The following is a 17,687-nucleotide window of genomic DNA, read 5'->3' as shown; positions in this document are numbered from 1 at the left end:
ATTGCCCCCAACGTACCTGCTTCCAGAGAAGCAGCTCCAGGGATGCGCAACTCCCTCCAGCCAATCCAAGCAGACACTAGGCAATAGTAAACAATCCGTTAGTCTATGGAACGATCCTTTGCTTCCTACCATCCCATCCCACGCAGCAGCCAACATGTCGGAAACCCTCAAGCACCAACACCTAGGTGAAATAGAAGGAAAGCCAGTAGATGGTGCAGTTCAATTTCTTGGCCTGAAGTATGCTTCGTTGAAAGATCGCTTGGCTGCACCCCAGCTCGTTGACAGCTATGGATCTGGAACTACGGATGCCACCAAATTTGGGTATGTCAACTGGTGACGCCGGTTACCATTTACTAATAGAATAGTCCTCCTCCAGTATCTCCAGTCGGTGCCATTGAACGCGAGTTCGGCTTCATTCAACATTCCTTGCCACTTCCAGAGGTTCCGACGCATTCCGACCTCGAATGTCTGAACCTCAACATTACTGTGCCGACCAACAAGGATGGGGCTATTGATTCCAACGCGAAGTTGCCGGTCTTTGTCTTCATACATGGAGGCGGCTTTGCTGTTGGGAGTAGCTGGTACCCGCACTATGATCCAGCTCCCATTGTGAAGATGTCTGTCGAGAGGAAAAAGCCCATCATCGGCATTACCATCAAGTGGGTCTTAAAACCCGAAGCGTACCTCGTCTACTAACAGCTACAGCTATCGACTGGGTTTCACAGGGTTTGCGACTTCCGAAGAATTGCGCAAAGCAGGATACAAAGCGAACAACGGCTTTCACGACCAGCGCACGGCTTTACAGTGGATCAGGGAGTTCATAGGCGGGTTCGGGGGTGACGCAGATGAGATCACAGTATGCGGAGAGAGCGCCGGTGGACGTATGTTGTGGACACTGTTGATGTAGAGCTCGACTAACGTGCGCAGTGTCTGCGACAGTATTGCTCTGCTCGGAGGAGCCGCTGATGAAGCGCTGTCTTAGTACTGGAGGAGCTGTGCTACTGTTCAAGCCCATCCCAGATTTCGTGGCAGAGTCCTCGTATCAAAAAGCCATCGAAGCATTTGGCCTGACAGACAAGTCGCGTGAGGATCGTATCAAGGCCCTCCTCAGTATACCCTTGGATGATCTATGGCAGAAGGTGCCACCCACAGCACCGATGCTGCCTTCAGTTGACAAAGATACCATGCCGGGCTCACCAGATTTCCTTACCGTCTCATCCCAAGAAGACAGCCCAGCTTTCATGATGCCGGGCAGGAAGTGGTGCGAGGCCTTTATGATCGGAGAGTCAAAGCTGGACGTAAGTTCCATATCGTGAATCTCGAAATATGTGAGCTCATGTTTTTTAGGCAAACATCATTGCATACCTGGGCCTCGATGCTCGCAAGCCGGGCGTCGCGCAAAAGTTCATCGACTCCTGCAACGCCACACTGTCCGCCAAGCCAGAGGTTGCGGAACAGCTTCTCGCATCCTACAAGATAACCCCCGAGGCTCCGGACGAAGAGGCTATGCTTTCAATATTGCGCTTTGGTTCCGAGATATCTTTCTACGCGCCCGCTCGTGCCTTCGCCCAAGGCTGGCCCAACACACCCGACTCGAAGTTCTTTCTCTACCACTTTAACGAAGGAATACCTTGGGAAGGTCGCTTCAAGGGCGAAGCAGGCCACATTCTCGATATATCGTACCTCTTCCAGAACTACAACGAGCACCTGGACGATGCGCAACAGAAGGTAGCACGAGAGTACGGAGAAGACTTCATCAAATTCGTGAATGGGGAGGACCCTTGGCCGCCTGTTAAGACCGACAAGTTGTGTGCCAAGGTCTACGGGCCTAGTGCCGATGGTGTCACGAGCAGATGGGTTCCAGATGGTGATCCAGCGAAGATTGGAAGAGATGAGAGGGTACTCAAGCTGGGAGAGACGGCTGGGTTTGATGCCATTATGGAGGTCTTCCAGAACTTCTTCCAAGGAAAGTAGACGGTATGAAGACTACATGAGTGCATCAGAACGGGTTCGCAACAACACTATGTACGTTAAAGATGACAGGAGCCTTACTCCGCAAACTCCCACGTTCCATCCTCATTCTTCCTCCCTTTGTCTTCGTATCCCTTCGGTAGAAGACCTCCAACATGCAAATATATACTACTACCATCCCTATCCACACACCTCTCGTCTTTTGCCGCCTCTTCCCAAACCTCCAACGCCCTCTCCGCCATACTCGGCCTCACCCCAACCTGACCCGCGCTCTCGATACCCAAACCCAGATCCTTCAGCATCATCTGCGTCTTGAACCCCGGCTTATAACCACTGTTACTCGGTACCCAATACTCTTTCTGCACATTGGGAATGGGCATGACATGATCGCACATCCAAGACTGACCAGTGCTGTTCTTGATCACGGAGTATAAAGCGGCGGGATCGAGACCGTGAGATACGCCTATCGCGAGGGCTTCGGCGGTGGCGAGGAGGATGGTGCCGGAGAGGTAGTTGTTGCATATCTTGGCGGTGAGACCGGCGCCGAGGGTGTTCAGGTAGAAGGCTTTGGATGGTGGGCCAAGCATCGTGAGGGTCGTCGTGATTCGAGAGTCTGGAGAAGCGGATGAACTTGGTGTTTGCTCTGGCGGTGGGTGGCCGATCAACATCGATAGTGTGCCTGCTTCTGCTGCTGGAACGCCGCCGGATACGGGGGCGTCGATGTATGTTCCCATCTCCGCTTCTTTGAGCTTCCGGCCTACTTCTTTTGTGGTGTTCACGTCGATTGTGCTGCATTCTAGCATTACCCTGTCTTGGTCCCTCTTCGCTGCAATCACTCCGTCTTTCTCATCTAGATACACTTTCCTTACATCTTCTCCTCCCGGTACGATGGATACCAGTACTTTTGCATTTTCCGCTGCTTCGCGCGCTGTAGCGACGATTTCTATAGGGCCGTGCGACGAGTATTGGGTTTTGAAGCGGGAGCATGCCGAGGCGTTGATGTCGTTGATGTAGAGGGTTGAAGATGGGTCTATTTTCTTGCGGATGTTGGCTGCCATTGCGTAGCCCATCGCTCCGAGACCTTGTCATTGTTAGTGGAAACTACATAGACACTGGGTTGAAGCGCTCACCGATGAACGCGTAGTTATCTGCCGACGTCATGTTTCCAAATGATACCCTATCGTGAAACAGTAGTAGAATCGACCTTCTGATAACTTTTACCCTGTAAGATGCCTCAGTTTACAACACTGATCATGTTCCTTTCCATGTACTCATTTGATCGGCTAGCATCATTCGTTCCTTGGTGTTTACCCAAGCCCCACATCATCCCCTCACTTCCCCAACTGCCTTTCCCCAATACAACAACCTCGGCGTACTAAGCCGAAATAGTTGCCATCGGGCACGCGTTACCTTGCATTTGACGACATAGCATGGTAGTCATGTGAACGCGACGCGACGTGTACCCACCTACTTCACACTCAAGTGCCAAAATCTGAGCGCAATCACAGATACCTTCATCTTTGTTATATTCTATCATGTCTTCAAAGCCCCTCCGGGTAGGTGTTATCGGCCCTGCAGGTTTCGGAGGATCTTATCTCACCGTCGAGTTGCTAAATCGCGGCCACACCGTCATCGGCATATCACGCAACCCCGAGAAAGTAGGAAAGCATCCACGCTACATCCCCAGGCCAGTAGATGTCGACCAAGTCTCGATAGAGGAACTATCGGAAGTTTTCGATGGCCTGGATGTCCTGGTCAGCGAGTTTGGACCGCACACAGCTGGTCCAGGGGCTTTGCTGTACAGTACGTTTCAGCCAATTCAGGATACCAATAACCAATGACTGATCCACAACAGTGCCGTTCCTAGAATCCGTCCGCAAGATCCTGCTCGCCTACAAGCTACGGCCCGCATCGTATTTCGTCTTCGTCGGCGGCGCAGGCTCGCTTCACGTCCCTGGCACCAATATCTCCTGCGTCGACCACCCAGACTTCTTCCTCGCCTACCGCCGCGCCATCTCCACATCGCTAGCGCACATTGCATACATGGAAGAGCGCCTCGGTATCATGGGCACCTCACTGCGACGATACCGCGAAGCCAGATTAGCAGAGAGCTCGGGAACGACCACAGAAGAAGACAGGACCGTAATAGCAGACTACGAGAAACAGATTCGCGCCAAAGACAACGCGTCCGACTTCATCAAAGCAGGGCGAACGGTGTACATGTTCTTCGAAGACCGGGAGAACTTTGATTGGAGTTTTGTTTCGCCGTCTGCTTTGTATCGTCCCGGGAAGAGGACTGGGAAGTATGAGATTAGTGTTGATGACATGGTGTTGCTGGGTGAGCAGCAGGAAGGTAAAGATGTGTTTGAGGGCAGGTTGACGGGGATTAGTGTCGCGGATATGGCGATTGCGATTGCGGATGAGATTGAGCAGAAGAAATTGGTCTGGAAACATTGGAGTGCTTGGGGTGATATCAGTGAGGATATGCCGGCGCCGGCGTATGTGTTTTTGGATGCTGTGGAGGGCGGTAGTAGATAGGTTTAGATTAACAGAAACTTGGAATGAAGTGGTGAAGATTGTTTGCTTGCTCGCTCAATGTTAGAATTTCTTCTTTGGTATCTTTTTTGCTCGGTCCTCCTACACGCTCATCTCCTTCAGGTCCTCACTGACCTTGAATGGCGCCTCCGTCTTGCTTCTGATCTCATCCACGGTGACGCCCTTCGCATGCTCCTTAAGGGTCAAACCTTGGACGCGATCGCAGTCGAATACAGCCAAGTCCGTGATGATAGTGCTCACGCACTTTTGTCCTGTGAGAGGGAATGTGCATTGGTTTAGGATCTTGGGGTTTCCCTTCTTGTCGACGTGTTCCATGGTGATGACGACTTTGGTTTGTGTGGGGTTCGCGACTAGGTCCATTGCGCCGCCGATGCCTTTGACCTTTCCGGGAAGCATGAAGTTTGCGAGGTCTGGAAATAGTTAGTGGGACGAAAGGTATGCATTGAACAGTATAGTACGAACCTCCGTATTGGTTCACCTGCATGGCACCCAGCATGGCGACGTCTATCCGACCTGATCGAATCATGCCGAAGGACTCGTGGCTGCCAAACGTTGATGCACCCTTGATCAGAGTCACAGTCTCTTTTCCGGCGTTGATAAGGTCGGGGTCCTGAGCTCATTAGCCACACTGTGGACATCCCTTCGTTATCGCATGCTTACCTCCTCGCCAGGCTTGGGATACCTTCCCATACCCAAGATTCCGTTCTCAGACTCCAAAACAATCTCGGTGCCCTCGGGTAGGAAGGCAGGTGCTGCCAGCGGCATGCCGATACCGAGGTTGACATACATGCCATCCTTCAGCTCTTGTGCTGCGCGCTTGATGATGCGCTCGCGCTTCTGTGATGACTCGGTCGAGCCTAGTAAGACCATTAGCCACGATATTCCCATGCTGTTGTCTTCTTCGACTTACCACCCTCCAGCAGTGCCTTCTTCTGCTCCTCGGGGCTCTTCCAGAAGACCTTCCGCTCGATCTCCTTGCCCACTGTGCTCTTGATCACCCTCTTCACGTATATGCCCTGGAGATGAATGTCTTCTGGAGCGATCTCTCCATCCTCAACGATCTCATCGGCCTCGACAATCGTCATCTTCGCGTTCTTGCCCATGGCTTCGTTGAAGTTGTTTTGTGCCTTGCGGAACTGGCAGTTTCCGAGACGATCGGCTTTGGCGACTTTGACGAAGGCATAGTCACCGAAGATGGCTTCTTCCATGACGTAGGATTTGCCGTTGAACTCGCGGGTTTCTTTGGGAGGGGCCATCTTCGCAATGGTGCCGTCGGTGTTGTATCGTACGGGAAGCTCACCGGTTTGTACTGGGGGGTGTTAGCTGTGCCCTGCACTTGTCAAATCATGGTGAGATCCGCATACCTATTGTTCCATATGCCGCTGGTGTGTAGAAAGCCGGTACACCCGCAGCACCAGCAGCGCACTTCTCTGCGATGGTACCCTGAGGGGTCAACTGCAGACTCAATTGACCCTTCAGGTACATTTGCTCGAACACCTTGTTGTCTCCAATGTAACTTGCAATCATCGTGCCGATCTGCTTCGTCTCCAGAAGCTGTCCAAGGCCAACACCTGGCATACCGGCGTTATTGCTGACCACTGTGAAGTTTGTAAGGTCGCTTCGGTCGCGTAGAGCGTTGATTAGGGTATTTGGCACTCCTGAGAAGCCGAATCCGCCGACCAGGACTGTGGAGTCGGACTTCATGTCCTTGATAGCTTCTTGTGCGGAGGAGACAATCTTGTTGATGGCTGGTCGAGAGGCGCTGGCAGAGAAGAATCGCATGCCCGTCGCTGGGCCGCGCCGGCGCACCGAGAAAAGGAGAGAACGTTGCATCGTGAGGTTCGTAGTCGTGAGTGCGAAGTATCGAGGAAATGAAGTCGGAACGATGGGGTTCGGATCGCTTGGCTCAGCTTGAGATGGCACAGAGGTTGTTGATGGCGTTGTCCAATTCCAAAGTGTAAGCTCAGCTCAATCGACACCAGATTGAAGCGTCAGACTCTCCACAAACCTCAGTGCACAAAGATCGCGTGTAGAATTGTGGTGTACAGCGGAGATGACGCTCCCCACACGAGCACCACGAGGGCATGCATGACAGCAAATAACCGATTGGGTCAGACCGATGCAAATGCCGTGCCGATGGCGGGTAAGAGCAAAGCTCCACAATCGGAGGTGGATGAGGACTTAGCCGGCCAAGATGCGGAGGTTGCGGGCAAAACGCACGTTCATTGGGCCAACCGACGCGCGGAAAAAGGCAACGTGGAAAACATTTCCAAGGCCGAGCCACGATGGCTGGCTCACGTGCTGACGCGCCAACGCGTGTAAGTAAGGCTGGTGGTCATTGACGGGCTGCGGGCACATTTGGGATGTCTGTATTGAAGAGTTGGTAGATATGTATTACTATGGACGCTACATGACAAACTCATCGAGTCGATTAGTACAGATCGTGCACGATTTGCTTCACTGCAGCGTATGTTAGCTAGAGGATTTTCGGAGGACGGGCGCGATAACGTACAGCTAGCGAAGTCCTTGTGGTCTTTGCTGTGTAGCGCACGCGATGCGATAGCCTCTTCTTCCGCATCACCAGTCGGCACATTGTACTATTTGACGTTAGCAATGGCCTCCTCGGCATGCTTCAGCTACTTACAGCTGTCAATGTGGTCTTGTGTCCCAGTTCTTCGACCAGTCCAGCAATGGCGTCAGCAACGACGTGGGAATCCTTCTCGTCGCTGCCAGTACTTTGCTTCCCGATGTATGGGATGATCCTAGCGATTTGCTTCGCTTCCTCTGGGTTGCTCGCCTTGAAGTGTACCGTCGGTGCGAGACTGAGGCAGCTGGTGATACCATGCGGAATGCTGTATGTTGCACCAATCGCATGGCCGATGCTGTGACTGAGGCCGACTCCGCCAGTGTACAGGAAGGGGAAGAGTGACGAGTAACAAGCAACGAAAAGCTTGGTTCGCACTTCGGCGTCATTGGGGTTGGCCTTCGATTGTGGTAGGTATGTGAAGAGATCCTTGATAGCTTCCAAAGACATGCGTTTTGTCGGGATCTCGGCGGCGAGAGGGTGGTACATCAGCTCCACTGCGTGGTCCAGTGATCGAATCTGCCAGTGTGTCAGAGACTTCATCGCCTGGGGAGATGATGAACTTACTCCTGTGCTTGTCCAGAGGTTCAAGGGTGTGTATACAGCAAGTTCACCATCGTATACCACAGCTGAATTTGATCAGCTTGAGTCTCTCCGACCATCCGACATCGTGCTTACCCTTGGGTACAAGTTCTGGGTTGCTCACGGCGATCTTGTGCTTTTCTTCGGTGGTGAAGCCAGCGTTTTGCGTCGTCTCAGCTACACTCAGTGTTGTTGGTACGGCGATACTAGAAATCCACTTTCCGGTCTCCTCGTGGATATTGTATGCAATGGCTTTGGCTGAGTCAATGGGTGAGCCACCGCCTATCGATATGAGTACATCGCATCCGGACTTTGTCATCAGCGCGGTGGCTTCTTTGATATCTTGAATCGGTCTTGGACTTGTCAGCCTGCGCTTGTCATACTTCAACAGCTCTCCACATACGCGTGTTGTCCGATCTTGCTGAATGTACCACCATGCGCAGAACCAAGTGTCTTCTCAATGTTCTTGATCACGGGAGTCTTCTCGTATAAAGATCGTCCGGTGATGATGAAGGCCTTTGTAGCACCGAGCTCGGCAATGACATCTGAAAGCTGGCTGCTCGTTCCTGTGCGAACATGTAAGTTTTCTTTTCGATTCGCAACCGCAGTCTGCGTACCATTTCCGTATATCATGAGCTTGACGGGCGATGCCCTGTACACTCCCTTGGTAGAGGAGTCAATGCTGCCATTTTGGTACTTGTTCGGGAGCGCCATCGTGTAATGTCTTGTTGAGATGAGTTTGCGCGTGAAAATGTTCAAAGTAAATGGTCGCGTCCGCATGCAAGCTAGATTCGGCAAGCATCATTGCGTTGTTGCCCGAGTCGGCATGGAGGGGTCTCTCGCTCCTGCCCCACACATACACGTCGCCCCGCCACAGCTCTCGCCGCAACCACGATGCGGCACTTTCTCGGCCCTGTGAGATCATACAATAGGCATTCCTGGACCAATGCGACGCGTAGATTATCAGTTGTTGTGCCAAAATGGCGTCCTTTAGCAAAGCCGCGCGCAATGTGCTGCAGAAAAGCCCCAACGATGTAGTTTTACTTTCTGCGGTCAGGTCGCCAATCAATCGTAGTTTCAAGGGCGGTTACAAAGATGCTCATCCAGAAGACATCCTGATGCCGGTGAGTCTCGGCAGGAGAACGCGCTGCACTGTTGCTGAATACAACAGATTATGAAAGCTGCAGTACAGCGAGCTGGCATCGAAAAAGTCGACGTGAACGATGTTATGATTGGGAATGTACTCGCCGAACTGGGCTTCGCGAAGACAGGACGTATGGCGCTGAATCATGCCGGCTTTCCAAACTCCACGACCTTCCATACAGTCAATCGGCAATGCTCGAGCAGTCTACAAGCCATCACACACATCTCACACTCGATCATGGTGGGTCAGATTGACGTGGGGCTGGCTGGCGGTGTAGAGAGCATGTCGAGAAACTACAGCTCGCGGGGCGTCCCGACCGATGTCTCACCCACGCTACTTGGGTCGACCGTCAAAGATGCGCGCGACTGTCTTATGCCTATGGGAATCACGTCTGAGAACGTAGCAGAGAGATACAAAGTTGACAGGAAGTCGCAAGATGAATATGCGGTGCGAAGTCATGGTCGCGCAAGTCGTGCCCAAAAGGAAGGTCGCTTTGATTGGGAGATCGAGCCCGTGACGATTCAAAGGATGGACGAGGCGACAGGCCAGCCTGTAGGGCATGAGGTCACCAAGGACGACGGCATTCGGCATGGGTTGACCTTTGAGAAAGTGTCGACGCTGAAGCCTGTGTTCGGCGAGAACGGCAAGAGTACCGCAGGCAACTCGTAAGTGGACATGACTCAAAGCTCTCGCAAAGCTGAACTTTCAGATCTCAAATATCGGACGGCGCATCCTCCACCATACTCGCCCGACGTTCGTGGGCTGAAGAACGTGGATTGAAGCCACTTGGCCGCTTCGTTGGCACCCAGGTCAAGGGTTGCGCCCCCGACGAGATGGGCATTAGCCCAATATACGCCATACCAGCACTTCTAAAGTGGACAGGTGTTGAGCTGAAGGACGTTGATATCATTGAGCTCAACGAGGCGTTTGCAAGCCAGACCATTGCGTGCATTCGGGAGCTGGGTCTCGATGAAGACAAGGTCAATCCGAACGGAGGTGCGATAGCTCTTGGGCATCCCACCGGCGCGACCGGGGCACGGCAGACTGCCACATTGTTCGGCGAGCTGCTGCGTCAGGACAAAGAGATGGGTATCGTCAGCATGTGCGCGAGTACCGGCTTAGGCGTTGCTTCGTTGTTCGTTCGAGAGTCGTAGTTCCATAGAAATGCGATAGGTTGTGTTGATGCAAATCACGAAAGTGTCGCGTGCATCACGTGCACAAAGAGTCTAGCCACTTCCAATCGCTAGCGCGGAATGCAGAGGCTGGCCGCTTCCGAGCATGGAGGCCGGCATTGTCTTCCCCACACGATCCATGGATGCTGGCTGCACCCGCGTCCCACACGTCCACCGCTTCAAGGCCGCTATGTCTTGTATAGTGCTGGAACTCCTTTTGGAGCTTCACCTCCCCTTCGTCACTCATTGACTCATTGAGGTGCTGCACAACCGCAACACACATCATGTTCCTGTTTCGACGCGTCCCACTGCGTGCCATCCCCCGGCAAACCACCCTTCGTCTCCAACGGCGATCTCTCGGCAGCGTGAGCGCTATCGACTCAGTAATCTTCCGCACGCTGTTTGGAACCGATGAGATCAGAAAGGTCTTCGATGACAAAGCGTATATCAATCGATGCGTTGATGCTGAGACCGCTTTAGCAAGAGCACAATCAAAGTGCAATGTCATACCATCTCACATCGGAGAGATTGTGACATCCAAAGCTCGCGAAGTCGAACTGGACTACGATAGGCTACGCAACGAAACTGAGATCGTCGGCTACCCCATCTTTCCTTTGGTGCGACAGCTCTCTGCATCATGCGGTGAGGAGGCTGGGCGATACGTGCATTGGGGAGCAACAACGCAGGACATTATGGATCTGGCAAGCATTCTGCAGATGAAGGAGGGCCTCGAGATCGTTGAGCGCACACTCCGCTCCGTCATCAAAAACCTCGAAGACCTGTCAAGAAAGCACCGGGATACGCCCATGGCTGGTCGCACCCATCTTCAACATGCTCTTCCTATCACTTTTGGCCACAAGTGCGCTATTTGGCTATCTGGGTTCCAACGACATCTCGAGCGTCTTGAGCAGCTCAAACCTCGCGCCTTGATGGTACAGTTCGGAGGCGCCGCAGGTTCTTTGGCTTCACTAGGTTCGGGCGATGATGGCATTCGTGTTCGAAAGGAAATGGCAAGAGACCTGGGTCTGACAGATCCTCCGATCACCTGGCACGTCGCCCGAGATGGTGTTGCAGAGATCACCAACTATCTCGCGCTTGTTGGTGGTACCCTCGGCAAGCTTGCCCTAGACATTATCATCATGTCTTCCAATGAGCTCTCGGAAGTGTCAGAGCCCTTTGTACCACACCGCGGTGCTTCCTCAACTATGCCTCAGAAGCGAAATCCCATCTCGAGCGAGGTCATCTTAGCCGCATCGAAGGTCCTGCGATCGAATGCTGGCTTGGTGCTGGATGGCATGGTATCGGACTTCGAGCGTGCTTCCGGTCCATGGCATCTCGAATGGGTGGCCGTCCCGGAGAGCTTCGTTATGGCTGTCGGAGCGCTGTACCAAGCTGACTTTGCGCTCTCTGGTCTGGTAGTCAATTCGAAGCAGATGCTCACGAACCTCTACTCCACTAGAGGTCTTATTGTCGCAGAAGCTGTCATGATGGGTCTTGCTCCGCACGTCGGTCGGTCAAAAGCTCACGACGTTGTCTACGAGGCATGCAAAGAAAGCATTGAGAACGACACCAGCTTGTTGGAAGCTCTACAGACACGACCCGAGATTACCGATAAGATCTCCGGCGAAGAGCTGAGCTCATTGTGCGATGCAAAGAACTATCTAGGCTCATGTGGACTCATGGTGGACGAGGTCTTAGCTGCATCCAAATAGATCACATCCATGTCATTCATCAGGGAACAACAATCGCCATGCGTAGATATGAGGGAGAACCACATTCTGACTGGTTCATCTGAGTCAGCACTATATTCTCGATTGGTGCTCTTCTCAGAAGCAATGAAGAACCCCGCAAGTGCGCCACGTCCACATTACCATGACCTCCATGTGGGAAAGGCTATCATACTTTCATCTGACGAGTTCCACTAACCCGGTCGCGGCCACTATGTGGGCCTCTCACAGCTCCCGTAGCCCAGTTACCGAAACGGAAACCCCGCTATTATCAGGGTCGGGCCCCGCCACCACATACGATGCGCAGGCCGGACCACCCAAGTGCGGCAGATGTCGGCCTAGCATTCCACGGCCATGGATACTCCAATATAAGGCTGAAATCTTTACATGGTAAGCTAGATCACTCCTACAATCATCGTCATACGCTAAACACCATGCAAGACTTCAAAGAACGCCAGCTCGTTACCGACCCCCAAAAGGCATTTCATTTCACCGATCTCCAAAGACTGAAGCCAACGCGTGCAAACGATCCTTACGACTACCAAGCAGGATGGGGAAACCGACATCAGTCTGAGGTCATTCCTGGCACTCTACCTGTCGCTCAGAACAACCCCCAAGAAGTCCGGTTTGGACTTTACACTGAAGGCATTACGTATTCAGCGTTCGCAGCTCCACGTGCACACAACTTCAGCACTTATATGTACCGGTGTCGACCAGCGGCTGCTCACAGTACGTATTGCGGCAAGTTCTCGCAGACATTGGCTAACGTGTGACAGAGGGTTACGTTCCTATCGAGACAAAGTCCAACATCACAAACTGCTTCTTGTCCATCAATCCCAAGGTCGACACGCTTCCCGAGCAAGCAGAATGGCGTCCGTTCCCACTGCCAAAAGACGACGAGAAGATTGACTTCGCGGATGGCCTGCATACTCTCTGCGGTAGCGGAGACCCAAACATCAAGGAGGGTCTTGCGCTATACGTGTATATGATTAACTCTAGTATGGAGCAGCGAGCGTTCTGCAATACCGACGGTGACTTCCTCATCTGTGCCCAACAGGGTAATCTAGATATCAAGACAGAGATGGGCAAGATTTTCCTACAGCCCGGTGAGATCTGTGTCATCCAGCGCGGCATCCGCTTCTGCCTCAATCTAGCACCGGGCACGCCAGTGGCGCGTGGCTACATCACAGAAGTATGGGGCTCTATGTGGGAGCTTCCTGATCTCGGCCCACTAGGCGGCCACGGTCTTGCCAACCCTCGCGATTTCCTCTACCCGGTAGCTGCTATCGATGATGATTTGCACGTCGATTGGCAGATTGTCAACAAGACGAATGGTCAGCTCGTGGCGATCCAACAAGACCACAGCCCCTTCGACCTTGTCGCATGGCACGGCAATGTCGTACCTTACAAATACGATCTGACGAAGTTCTCGTCACAGAACAGCACATCTATCGACCACACTGATCCTTCGATCTTCACAGTACTCACAGCCAAGTCCCGCGATCCCATGACACCACTCGCAGACTTCCTCTGGTTCGGCCCAAGATGGGATGTTGCGACCAACACTTTCCGGTTGCCCTACTTCCACCGCAATTCCGCGTCAGAATTCCTTGCCTGTTTATACGGACAAGGTCTTGGACGAAGCGACGACTTCCAGCCCGGTGGTGGTAGTTTCGAGGGTGGCCACACGCCTCACGGTGGATTCCATGAGGGATACCAGCACGGCATGCGGATACATGAGAATCAACCCGAGAAGATATTGACTGGTAAGTTCATCCCATCGCCGATTTGCGTATACATACTGACTGATAACCAGACCAACTGACCATCATGGTCGAATCGAGTCGTCTGTTCCTCTTTACCGAGTACGCCCGTAAAGGCTGCGGAACAATCGAAACACACGGTACTGACTACAAGGTCTGGGACGCTCTTCCGGACCGCTTCTCCGCCAACAAACGAGCGCAGGAGTTGCTTGCCCGGATCAAAGACGACAAGATCGCTGAGAAGAAGAGGCTTGCACCATACTACTTTGGTGGCTTTTCACATGGCGCAAACACCAGCGATACGGATGGTGTCCATGCGGAGGAGCTCAAGCAATATTTGAGCCCTGAGTCAAAGACCAACGGGACGAACGGCGTCCACGCATGATTGAGTCTCTGTTTTCACGGTCTTGAGTGTTCCAGGCGTTTTAGCGATGTAATTTTGCATTCTCCGATACTACATGTACACGATAATTCCAATTCCATACAATGAGCATCGCAAGCTTTGGCATAGCGAACTAGAAACGTCTGTGCATTCACACTCCATACCCTTTGCCGACCCCACAAGCGTCATGTGGGGCAGGAACCTCAAGAAGTTATGCTCGTTTTCTTTAACATGACTGTGTGTTGGCATGGCAGGTCTGGAGTAAGACCATGTCGTATCCTTTTGGAGCTGTCGCGAAAGCGGCTCAACGCGCGCACTTCCGACATGCGGCTAATCGGATCGCGAGTCGAACGTCGCAAACATGGAGGAGAAACATTGCGACGAAGAGCGATGTAAACAAGCAGATGGTTGAGAAACTACCTTTGGCTGGCATCAAAGTATTGGATATGACGCGGGTGCTTGCAGGAGTATGTAAATGTTGCTCAGACGGAAGATCATGGTCGCTAACATCCAGTAGCCATACTGTACACAGATTCTTGGAGATCTAGGGTATGCAATAACTGTAAACTCATACATCACATATGCTGATGAGCGTTCAGAGCGGACGTTATCAAGATCGAGCACCCTACAAGAGGCGACGATACGAGATCTTGGGGTCCACCAGATGCGCCCTATACCGATGGCATCGAGCGTCAATTCCCTGGCGAAAGTGCATACTATCTTTCTGTAGGACTTGCCGCACGACTATTTCGTTCACACTGCTAACATGATGCAGGTGAATCGCAACAAGAAGTCTGTCGGACTCGCTTTCAACAACCCCACCGGTGTCTCCATTCTCCATAGACTAGCCCAAGAGTGCGATGTCCTCGTCGAAAACTACCTCCCTGGATCACTTGCAAAGTACCAGCTCGACTACGCGACGCTTGCGAAGCTCAATCCTTCCTTGATATACGCGTCTGTCACCGGCTATGGGCAAACAGGGCCATACCGCGACCGCGCGGGTTACGACGTCATGGTTGAGGCCGAGATGGGCTTGATGCATATCACTGGCGAGCGCGATGGGCCCCCAGTCAAGGTCGGCGTAGCGGTGACGGATATCATGACCGGGATGTACACTGCGATCGGCATACAAGCAGCGTTGTATTCGCGGAAAGAGACCGGCTTGGGTCAGTGGATCGACGCGAGTTTGAGCGACGTGCAGGTCGCGGGGTTGGCAAACATCGCCAGCAGCGCGCTGGTGACAGGAAAGGGCGATAGCGGACGATGGGGAACTGCACACGGTGAGCGCATACATGAGCTATGTGCCAGAATGGCGATGCTGACTCCACCACAGCAACAGTAGTACCCTACCGAGCCTACAAAACGAAAGACACCAACATCGCAGTCGGCGGCTGCAACGACCGCCTATACGGCATCCTCTGCGACAAGCTACAGCGTCCAGAATGGAAAACCGATCCTCGCTTCCTCACGAACGCGCTCCGCGTCAAGCACCGTACCGAGATCGACACGCTCGTAGAGACCGAGCTCATGACCAAGACAACGCAGGAATGGTTGGAAATCTTCGAGGGTAGCGGGATGCCATACGCGGCTGTCAACGACATCAAGGGCACGGTCGAGCACGAGCATGTTCTTGCGCGTAATATGATCGAAGAGGTTGAGCACCCTGCTGTAGGCAAGGTAAAGCTTGTCAATCATCCGGTCAAATATTCGAGAGCAGAGCCGCGGATCAGGAGTCCGCCGCCGTTGTTGGGTCAGCATACGGATGAGATCTTGAGGGACATACTGGGGTACGACGAGGCCGGTATCAGAGAGCTGAGAGAGAAGAAGGTAGTCGCGTAGACAGGTGGCGTAGTAGTCGCGTACCCAGTATTCCAAATCCCCCATCGCGAAGACGCGTCCGAAAACAAACAACTAGAGTACCAAGCGCGAGCACACACGTCCTCACATGATTCAGACACACTTCATCTCCGAGGTCCGATTCTTCCGACGCATTGGGACGCAACTGTCCGAGAGTCAGCCACCGAAATTTCCTGAGCCGCGTGTCGATTGTCAGCAAAGTGACGTTTCGCGTAGGCCCCACATCTCACCGGAACGCCTGGCCCCACATGCGCCATCAGTATGCACCCCACAACGTCCTTCACGCGACGTGCTCTTGGCCATATCGCGGGTGTATTGTGCCCTGCATGTGCCATGTGGTCTGGATATTGCAGAAGCCGTTCGTGTGGAATAATGGAGGTAGTGGGGATGGGAGGCGTACTGGTAGTGTGGTGGAAGGGTTGCATGGCTGGTAACGGCATGCTGAACGCGTGAAAGTACAGACTGTATTGAGTACGTGTTTCCAACATGGCGACTAAGAAGGTTACCGTTGGCAATGGCAACAATGCAGCACCACTGCCTTTCCGCTACCAATTTGCTGCCGGGGCTGTAGCTGGGATATCGGAGATTTTGGTAATGTAAGATTGTCTCGGTATCGGAGGTCAGAAGCGAGTGCTAAGAGTGTAGATAGGTACCCCCTTGATGTAGTCAAAACACGAATTCAACTTCAGCATGGCAAAATTATCGATGGTGAAGGGTACAGCGGCGTTCTAGACTGCTTCCGAAAGATCATTCGCAATGAAGGTGTATTAAGACTATATCGTGGCATCACTGCGCCAATACTGATGGAGGTTCCCAAGCGGTACGACCCGAGTTCGTGTCTTTGTTGATTGCGACTGATTGAAAACAGTGCTATCAAGTTCTCCGCAAATGACTCGTTCACGCAGTTCTATCAACGCCTCTTCTCAGCCCCAAGCCTGACCCAACCTCTCGCCATCCTCACCGGTGCCAGCGCTGGCGCGACCGAATCTCTCGTAGTTGTTCCCTTTGAGCTCCTCAAGATCCGACTTCAGGATAAGACCTCCGCGTCACGATACCATGGGCTGCTCGACTGTCTCGTCAAGGTAGTCCGCCAAGAAGGTCCATTGGCGTTGTACAACGGCTTTGAAGCCACGTTATGGCGACATATCGTATGGAATGCCGGGTACTTTGGCTGTATCTTCCAGGTACGCGCTCAGCTGCCTGCCCCGGCAACCTCAAGCAATCCAAGAAGGCAGAAGATGGGGAACGACCTCATAGCAGGGTTCATAGGCGGTGTTGTAGGAACGACGTTCAACACACCACTAGATGTTGTCAAGAGTCGAATACAGAGCGTTGCCAAAACGCCTGGTGTAAGACAAAAGTACGCTTGGGCGTGGCCGAGCTTGGGGGTTGTTGCGAGGGAAGAAGGGTTCAGAGCGTTGTACAAGGGCTATGTGGCGAAGATCTTAAGGTTTGGGCCTGGTGGTGGCGTATTGTTGGTGGTGTATTCCGCAGTGTTGGACATGTTCGCCAAGGTGGCATAGACATCTTCGTGTTCTGAAAATGGAAGTATCGGTGCGAATGATCTCCGACTTTCCGTTCGGCTCAAGATGATGTGCTTCGCTTGCCTATTTTTGATATTGATATCGGAGTTTTCAATACACCGCCGAAGGCAGAGAGTATCTAACCATGGCCAACTGCATGCCCCTGCGTATTGACCAAACATCCAATACTATACAGCCTCACAATCTCGTCGAGCTAGGCAAAGACATGTCACGAACTTGCTAGTACCTGGCGCTGTGGTTGTGGCGATTCAGTGTCGATTAGTTGATTACTTATCTGAGACGCCATTGTCTGATGTGTGACCCTCTAGCGGAAGATTGACGCAACGAAACGCAGCTAGCCGATATCCAAAGTAGCAATTGATTGATTATACGCACCAGATCAAGCAGAGCTAACCAGCTTAATGA

At 52.7% G+C, this 17,687-nt stretch overlaps 8 protein-coding genes across 8 annotated transcripts; 5 read left to right on the top strand and 3 right to left on the bottom strand.

The window, feature by feature from the left end:
* Positions 1–154: 154 nt before the first annotated feature.
* Positions 155–1,974, top strand: J4E83_007538 (uncharacterized protein; the record flags this gene model as incomplete). The annotated part of the gene is made up of 5 exons (XM_049334442.1): positions 155–321; positions 366–659; positions 706–881; positions 928–1,298; positions 1,348–1,974. 5 exons carry the CDS (start codon positions 155–157, stop codon positions 1,972–1,974), a joined length of 1,635 nt encoding a protein of 544 aa, XP_049186328.1.
* Positions 1,975–2,048: 74 nt separating this feature from the next.
* J4E83_007537 (uncharacterized protein) lies at positions 2,049–3,029 on the bottom strand (the record flags this gene model as incomplete). Its single annotated transcript, XM_049334441.1, has 1 exon — positions 2,049–3,029. The coding sequence occupies one exon, from the start codon at positions 3,027–3,029 to the stop codon at positions 2,049–2,051; it is 981 nt and encodes a 326-aa protein (XP_049186327.1).
* A 477-nt stretch (positions 3,030–3,506) lies between these two features.
* On the top strand, positions 3,507–4,509 carry J4E83_007536 (uncharacterized protein; the record flags this gene model as incomplete). Its single annotated transcript, XM_049334440.1, has 2 exons — positions 3,507–3,774; positions 3,827–4,509. The coding sequence occupies 2 exons, from the start codon at positions 3,507–3,509 to the stop codon at positions 4,507–4,509; spliced, it is 951 nt and encodes a 316-aa protein (XP_049186326.1).
* Positions 4,510–4,608: 99 nt separating this feature from the next.
* On the bottom strand, positions 4,609–6,360 carry J4E83_007535 (uncharacterized protein; the record flags this gene model as incomplete). The annotated part of the gene is made up of 5 exons (XM_049334439.1): positions 4,609–4,937; positions 4,990–5,137; positions 5,188–5,384; positions 5,438–5,836; positions 5,892–6,360. The coding sequence occupies 5 exons, from the start codon at positions 6,358–6,360 to the stop codon at positions 4,609–4,611; spliced, it is 1,542 nt and encodes a 513-aa protein (XP_049186325.1).
* A 598-nt stretch (positions 6,361–6,958) lies between these two features.
* Positions 6,959–8,407, bottom strand: J4E83_007534 (uncharacterized protein; the record flags this gene model as incomplete). Its single annotated transcript, XM_049334438.1, has 7 exons — positions 6,959–6,987; positions 7,040–7,124; positions 7,172–7,630; positions 7,679–7,740; positions 7,790–8,046; positions 8,097–8,259; positions 8,311–8,407. The coding sequence occupies 7 exons, from the start codon at positions 8,405–8,407 to the stop codon at positions 6,959–6,961; spliced, it is 1,152 nt and encodes a 383-aa protein (XP_049186324.1).
* Positions 8,408–8,673: 266 nt separating this feature from the next.
* Positions 8,674–9,991, top strand: J4E83_007533 (uncharacterized protein; the record flags this gene model as incomplete). The annotated part of the gene is made up of 3 exons (XM_049334437.1): positions 8,674–8,817; positions 8,865–9,502; positions 9,547–9,991. The coding sequence occupies 3 exons, from the start codon at positions 8,674–8,676 to the stop codon at positions 9,989–9,991; spliced, it is 1,227 nt and encodes a 408-aa protein (XP_049186323.1).
* A 302-nt stretch (positions 9,992–10,293) lies between these two features.
* On the top strand, positions 10,294–11,721 carry J4E83_007532 (uncharacterized protein; the record flags this gene model as incomplete). The annotated part of the gene is made up of 1 exon (XM_049334436.1): positions 10,294–11,721. One exon carries the CDS (start codon positions 10,294–10,296, stop codon positions 11,719–11,721), a length of 1,428 nt encoding a protein of 475 aa, XP_049186322.1.
* Positions 11,722–12,170: 449 nt separating this feature from the next.
* Positions 12,171–17,261, top strand: J4E83_007531 (uncharacterized protein; the record flags this gene model as incomplete). The annotated part of the gene is made up of 11 exons (XM_049334435.1): positions 12,171–12,465; positions 12,513–13,502; positions 13,553–13,872; positions 14,136–14,348; positions 14,399–14,430; positions 14,481–14,607; positions 14,657–15,161; positions 15,215–15,708; positions 16,237–16,334; positions 16,388–16,558; positions 16,607–17,261. The coding sequence occupies 11 exons, from the start codon at positions 12,171–12,173 to the stop codon at positions 17,259–17,261; spliced, it is 3,900 nt and encodes a 1,299-aa protein (XP_049186321.1).
* Between the last annotated feature and the right edge of the window lie 426 nt (positions 17,262–17,687).

Source organism: Alternaria metachromatica (assembly GCF_023757995.1).
Source record: "Alternaria metachromatica strain BMP 0045 chromosome Unknown scaffold_19, whole genome shotgun sequence".
Taxonomy (NCBI): Eukaryota; Fungi; Ascomycota; class Dothideomycetes; order Pleosporales; family Pleosporaceae; genus Alternaria; species Alternaria metachromatica.
The sequence above is the reverse complement of the archived record's forward strand: the minus strand, read 5'-3'. Positions and strand labels throughout refer to the sequence as shown.